The sequence below is a fragment of the Raphanus sativus genome, unplaced genomic scaffold (assembly GCF_000801105.2).
Source record: "Raphanus sativus cultivar WK10039 unplaced genomic scaffold, ASM80110v3 Scaffold3136, whole genome shotgun sequence".
Taxonomy (NCBI): domain Eukaryota; kingdom Viridiplantae; phylum Streptophyta; class Magnoliopsida; order Brassicales; family Brassicaceae; genus Raphanus; species Raphanus sativus.
The window spans coordinates 1-6,658 of NW_026618443.1; the positions used below are offsets into that span (position 1 = coordinate 1).

The 6,658-nt window shown below is 37.2% G+C and overlaps 1 protein-coding gene across 4 annotated transcripts; it reads right to left on the reverse strand.

Moving 5' to 3' along the window:
* Positions 1-512: 512 nt before the first annotated feature.
* On the reverse strand, positions 513-3,392 carry LOC108817370 (uncharacterized). Of its 4 annotated transcripts, none has more exons than XM_057000981.1 (3): positions 3,233-3,392; positions 2,565-2,714; positions 513-895 (listed from the first exon to the last, which is right to left on the reverse strand). In XM_057000981.1, the coding sequence occupies exons 2-3, from the start codon at positions 2,712-2,714 to the stop codon at positions 536-538; spliced, it is 510 nt and encodes a 169-aa protein (XP_056856961.1). In that variant the 5' UTR covers positions 3,233-3,392; the 3' UTR covers positions 513-535. The 4 variants fall into 4 exon arrangements, 2 of the variants coding, with proteins under 2 accessions (XP_056856961.1, XP_056856960.1); XM_057000980.1 differs by lacking the exon at positions 513-895 and adding an exon at positions 956-2,063; XR_008941973.1 differs by lacking the exon at positions 513-895 and adding an exon at positions 2,079-2,337.
* Positions 3,393-6,658: the final 3,266 nt, after the last annotated feature.

Genomic DNA, 6,658 nt, shown 5'->3' on the forward strand with positions numbered 1-6,658 from the left:
ACTCTGGAGTTCTTTCAGGATGTGTTCCGGAAAAGGTAAGTCAACTTTGGTGACATAGGTAGCCAAATCAATTCTCTTAAGCCTTTTCTTATATCACAACTCGGGATGTTACAATTTATTTTCCGGAGGTACCAGAAACATTGGATCATCTCGTATCGCGGTCGCCAACACTCGTGCATCATGGGCCGATCCCGCCATTCCAACATAACAATATGTGAAAAGCATGTCGTAATCACATATGGCTAAGACATTAAGGCTAGCAATTCCTTTTCTATTTATAAATCGGAGACCTTCTCGACCAGGTGGGACCATAACTGGTACATGCGTTCCATCAAGAGCACCAATAAATCCATGAAAATAAGTTCCATATTTTGCATCCCTCTGAAAACGGTTGGAGATAGCTATAAGTTCTTGGGCTGTCCGTGGCCGTACATAATCTACAGCCATTCGTTCAATTGCTTGAAGAACATCATGAAACTTTCGTGAAATAATCTCTTGTGAATGTCCAAATCTTAGTGCAATATCACGTTGAGTATCATTTTGTGCACAAATGATTAGAAATATTGCAACTCTCATCAAGACTCATGCGTCTGGAAGCTTCTAACCCATAAGTCTCATGCAGTATTCCACATAACCGTGTGAAAGCCTCAAGACTCATCCTAATAAGTGTTTGACATGAAATTTCTTTACCGTAAATTTGATCTAGTATAATATGCCATCCTTTTTCCGGATCCGAGCTTGTAGGTCGTTTACAAAAATATCTTGAATAATGTTGCAACATAGGAGATATGCATGTGCTCATGGCCTCCTCTTCTTCTAGTAAAAACAACTCCGCAATCTCTTCATCATTAAGATTTTCAACACCATTTGAGCGTAACTCAGCAATTCGAAACTCCTGATAATTCATGTAGAAAGTAGAGTTAGAAATTGAAGAAAATGATATATTCACCAATAATTATACATAAATAAGATATATTTTATTAATTCACCAACAACACTAATTTTGTCCATCATTGCCTCCACTCTTATTAAAAAGTTAAACATTTCTGGAAATTTTCCAGAACTAGATCCTGGAAATCTATGAGGGTTCATGTCAAGTGATCCAGAGTTGAAGCTTCCAAAGTTATGAGAAGTTTGAGAGTGAAATCCTCTTGAAGCTTGAGTAGGCAAAATGTTTCCTATGTCATCACCGTCATCTTCATTGAAGTCACCTAAGGAAAATCCATGATCTCCAACAGATCCTCCACCAGAAGAACCTCCTCCCACAGATCCTCCACCACCTGATTCACCACCGAAAGATCCACGAGAGCCATATGCAGAACCATCTGATCTTACATGACCACTTCCACTTGTGCTGCTTGCCCTCGTAGATTAACAAGCTCACAAGGATTTCCATATCTATCCACTCCAGATAACCTCTCTAAATGCCGAATTTTATTCTCTTCGCTTTTTAATTTCATAAACCCATCACGAATATCTTCATCGTTCATCAACAACTTGTTTGCTTCCCACCAAAATGTATTCATTGGCTCAATAGGCAAAGATTCAAGCACGACAAGTGCATCGCCATATGTTGGTTTTGGGTTATTACGCGAGCGCACAATATCCAGCAATTGTCCACGAGATTCCTCCATCTGTTGAAATCGTCCATCAATCTGAGCCTCAAAATTGGATCTTCTTGTATAAGCACGCCGTGTTGATGATGTGCTACGAATACCTGAAGATGACCTTCTACTCGTGTATGGAGAATGTCGACTTGCTTCTCTTGAAGAACGAACAGGTGATCGCGAAATTCTTGGTTCCTCTTCATCATATGCACTTAGATTAAGATTAACAGAAGGGTATGAGGTTCGGCCAAATTCATCTGTTCCACGTAGATGAGTATCATCATTAGTTGTTTCTTCATTTTCCGTGTTCTGGAAATGAACGCCAAGAATGTATGGTGAATAATGATCATCTTGTTCTACATCATGTTCACCATCGATTCGGTCAAGCAAATCTTTGAATGGAAGAGGATTGTTTTGCAAGACCATTATATATTTGCGATTGCATGGAGTAACCTCCTGAAACATATGATAGAAAATAGATCTTATTAATTAATAATTACAAATATTTATCAATATATAGTTTTTAAAGTTAAATTATTTTTATATGATTATACAAAAGTTTAAAATTGTGAAATTATCGCGCATCGATCCTCCCACAATGATGGTAACATATTAATTTTTCTCGTTGTCGGATCAATGTCTACTCCTGTACGTCGACTGAGCATGTTGTTGTATTGCCACAATCTTCTTAAATAATCAATTCGACCTTTCATCTCCGGTTTCCACTTAACTGATTCTCCAGTCATTTCATGGAATTTTTCTTCAATTATTTTTTTGCCAGGACCTGATGGTAGTCTAATTGTGTAGTCTTCCGCTTCTAATTCAGTGATTATAAGTTCTAGCAGAATTCGAGTAGTTCTAGGTGTCCATTTATGCTAAATCATTTTTCGATAGAAATTTTATGAAATATTAAAGCAGTGTAAAAAATATAAATTTATTTTTTAAAACATAACTTACATTGTTTGTTGGACCATCACCGCTTGTTCCTTCTCCATGATTTGATGATCTTCCATAGACACTTCTCGAACCACTACCACGAGCTACTGATCCAGCACGAACACGGCTTCTACTACCACTTGAACGTGTGTTTTGCGATCTGTTGTTCATCTATACAAGTAAAAAAATATGACGTTATGAAAATTTATAATATATATGTTAAATAATATAACATATTCATTTTAACTAGTTTTCATTTTTCTAAAGTTGAATTTTCATTGATCACGTCTTATATTTATATATTACATATTTTTGGCATCTTTAGTTTTTTATATAAAATTTGATATTTTTTAGGAAAGATACACGATAAAAAAATTATATAATGATTTGGGTTTACTTTTTAATACTAAACAAACATAATAACAAAACGTTACAAGTGGTTTTGCGTTTAGTTTTTATGAACTAAAGATCAAAAATATATTTATTTTATTGATTCTTTAAACACATGTGCTTTTACTATATACATTATATACAATATATATTGTATATATTACAATTAATATAGCCACAAATGCATAATCAAATATACATTTATATATATACAAATATGATATATTTAAATGATATTCTAATTAATATAAATCATGTATATATAAAAATTTAATTAGGTATTTACATGTAGAACATACCTTTAAAATTTGGCTGTTTTGTTTTGGAAATGAACCGCTTGAACAACAACACAGAATTTTAGCCAAAGTTTAAGAAAAAAAAAACAATACAGAACTTTAGTTTTTTTTTGTTGGAATCGAGAATTGAAAGAAGAAGAATAACAATTGTATTCGTGTGAATGGTGTGGGGAGGAGAGAAGTCTGAGTTGGTATTTATAAAATATTTAAATAAATAAAAAAAAACTAAAAGATATCCCTTTCTAGATTTCAGCTGGATTTCATCTGGATAAGATGGAGGAAAAAATCTCGCCAGCATTGGTGATAATAGGTGAAAAATTTATTACTTTTGTTTTTCCTAATTTTCACCTGATTGGTTTCCTTTTGGTGGGATCCAGCGATATTACTTTTCCACCACTTATCTTTTACTCTATTAGTAATATTCAATCATACACAATATGTATGATTCTTCTAATCAACTCCAAGTGATTACATATCCTTGACTTCCAGGGATGTTCCTGAGCTACGAGACATCATCTCTATCCCCCTTATATGAAAATTTTAAATCACTTATATCCCTCGTAAATCTTCATATCCCTCTGATTCATTAAAGGGATTGCAATTACCAATTTAGCCTCAGACAAAAAAAAATATGGAAATTAAAAGGAGAAACGCAAAAGGAGTTGCGTTTGGTTTGTGAGTTGCGTTTGTGAAAACGAGAGAGACCCGACGTCGAGCTTCGAGCTTCTCCTCCAGAGCTCACCCATTCGAAAGCTGCGACTCAGGCTTGTTATTCTGTCGTCTTTTGCCGCTGTACAAGGGGCAATCTTATCTCTGTCCATCGCTGGTCTATTCTTCCGCAGAAGAGGTATGTTTTTGGTTCCAAAGCTCTTGAATGAGCTGAGAAAGCTGATTTGAATGGATGTAGATGTTGGAGGTTGGTATTGGAATGGATAATGAGTTGAATTGAGTAGGAGAATGGTTGCATTGTTCGATTCGTAGTCCAGTGAATGTAGATTTCAAATTCAAAATCTGTACGACTGGAGAACTAGGAAAACTAGTATAACCGAAAATTGTTGCAGAACTAGTAAAACTGTATTCGCAGGGATGATTTTCTATGAATAATGGATGGTATTGAATGGTTTTGGCAGGTTAGAATGAGCAACGTCATCATACACTTCAGATGCGAAGGTCAGATGTATTGTTTAGTGTTCAAGCATGCTGCTGAGGAGATAACTCTTTCAATGCTAGAAGCACGCATATGCAAAAAGGTCGGGGTTAATGAATGTAATGTGAAGTTGAATTTGAGCTACATTTTCACTGCTGATTGGGAGTGACGAGAAATTCGCCATTTGTGATGATGAGGATCTGCTGAGTTATCCTTTGTCCCTTGATAAAGATAACCGGTGGTGCATTTTGTTTGTGGAGGTGATCAAAATGGCAGTACTACCAGAGCAGCTTTCAAGAGTGGGGAAACGAAGTTCTCTAGGTATGAATTATGAGGTGTGGCATGAAGATGAAATCGGAGATAAAGCCATAACTTTATATGGTAGCAACAATCAAGTTGATAAACAACCCGAGGGGGGGGGGATTGTGGCGATTGAGGAGATGTTGGAAAAAGGTGATGAAGGCGTAAATGTTGATGGCAATGTGGAGGCAAATGTCTATGCAATTGATGATGGTAATGTTGATGGCAATGTGGATGAAAATGTTGATGGCAATGTGGATAATGGTCGCGAAGACACAGAAAGGAGGGATGAAAATGTCGATGTTCCACCTGTTGGCAAAGAGATTCCGTTTATGGAGGAATGGGAAGATGGTCTTGGTTTGAAAATACAACAAGAGTTTGCTAGTAAAAAGGCAGTGCAAGAAGTGGTGGATAAAGGCGCATGCACGAAAACATTTGGGTTTAATGTGGTGAAATCAGATAAGGAGCGATTAGTGCTAAAATGCATTAAGGAAGGATGTAAATGGGGAGTACGTGCTGTGAAGATTAAAAGATCTCAAATGTTCTCTATTAGAACGTACAACAAGATGCATACATGCTCGCATGGATGTCAGAGTAATTGCAACTCAAAGAGGAGAGGCTCGCCACAGCTAGTTGCATCTCTATTGCGTGATGATTATCCAGGGTAAATGGAAACTCCTCGTCCTAGCAGTATCCAGGCTCTTGTGTGGACAAAACTGGGTGTCAATATATCATACTCCACTGCTTTGAGAGGTAAAAATGAAGTTGTAAGCATGTTGCGTGGGACTCCCGAAGAAAGCTATCAGATGTTGTATTGTTATTTGTACATGTTAGAGAAGATCAATCATCAGACAATCACGAGTGTGAAATTGGATGATTCTGACAGATTCAAGTACTTGTTCATAGCACTGGGAGCTAGCATCGAAGGTTTTAAAGTGATGAGGAAAGTTGTAACCGTGGATGCTACTTTTCTGAAAAAACGGATATGGTGGTGTACTTGTTTTTGCAACGGCCTAAGATCCTAATCGGCACCACTATCCTTTAGCTTTTGGTGTGCTAGATGGTGAGAATAAGGACAGTTGGAGTTGGTTTTTCGAGATGTTCAAGACTGTTGTGCCAGATTCATCGGAGTTGGTGTTTATGAGTGACAGAAATGGAAGCCACATTAATGCGATAGCTAATGTATTTCCGATGGCTCATCATGCGCATTGCATATGACATTTGGCTCAAAATGTGAAAGGTCATGTAAGTAACGTCAACAAAGAAGTTGTGCAATGGAAATTTATGGAGATTGCTCGGATTTATACAGTTCCTGAATTCGAGACTGAATATGATGCTCTCAAGATTCGATATCCATCAGCTGCCAAGTATTTGGAGGAGAGTAGTGAGAAAGAAAAGTGGGCGAGGTGTTGATTTCCGAGAGAAAGATACAACATCGACACAAGCAACGTTGTGGAGTTGATGAACATCGTTTTCAGGGATGCGAGGAAGTACTCTTTAATACCCTTGCTAGATACGATCGTTAAAAAAAACAGCTGATTGGTTTAATGAACATAGGAAAGAAACTGTTAGAGGATCCACTGAGCGGAAACTAGTGCCTCTTGTGGAAAACTATGTGCATGACGCATGGTCAGAGGCGAGGAAATTAATTGTTTCGGAGATAAACTCTTTCGACCTGGAATACAGTGTCGTCGCATCAGATGGGAAGCCATATTCGGTGAATTTACGTGGAAAAAGTTGCAGTTTCCGGTTCTTTGATATTGAAAAGTATCCTTGTGTCCACGGACTAGCAGCTTACATTTTCTACTCTAGCAGTCATGGTAGTGCCTCTGTTTTCCCGTTAGAAGATTTGATCTCTAAATACTATTGGACAGAGCTGTGGGCATTGGCATATTACAAGTCTATTTATGTGGTTCCTGATAGGAGTCAATGGGATGTCCCAGATTACATCAAAGAAATGAAGATCATAGCTCCAAAGCGCG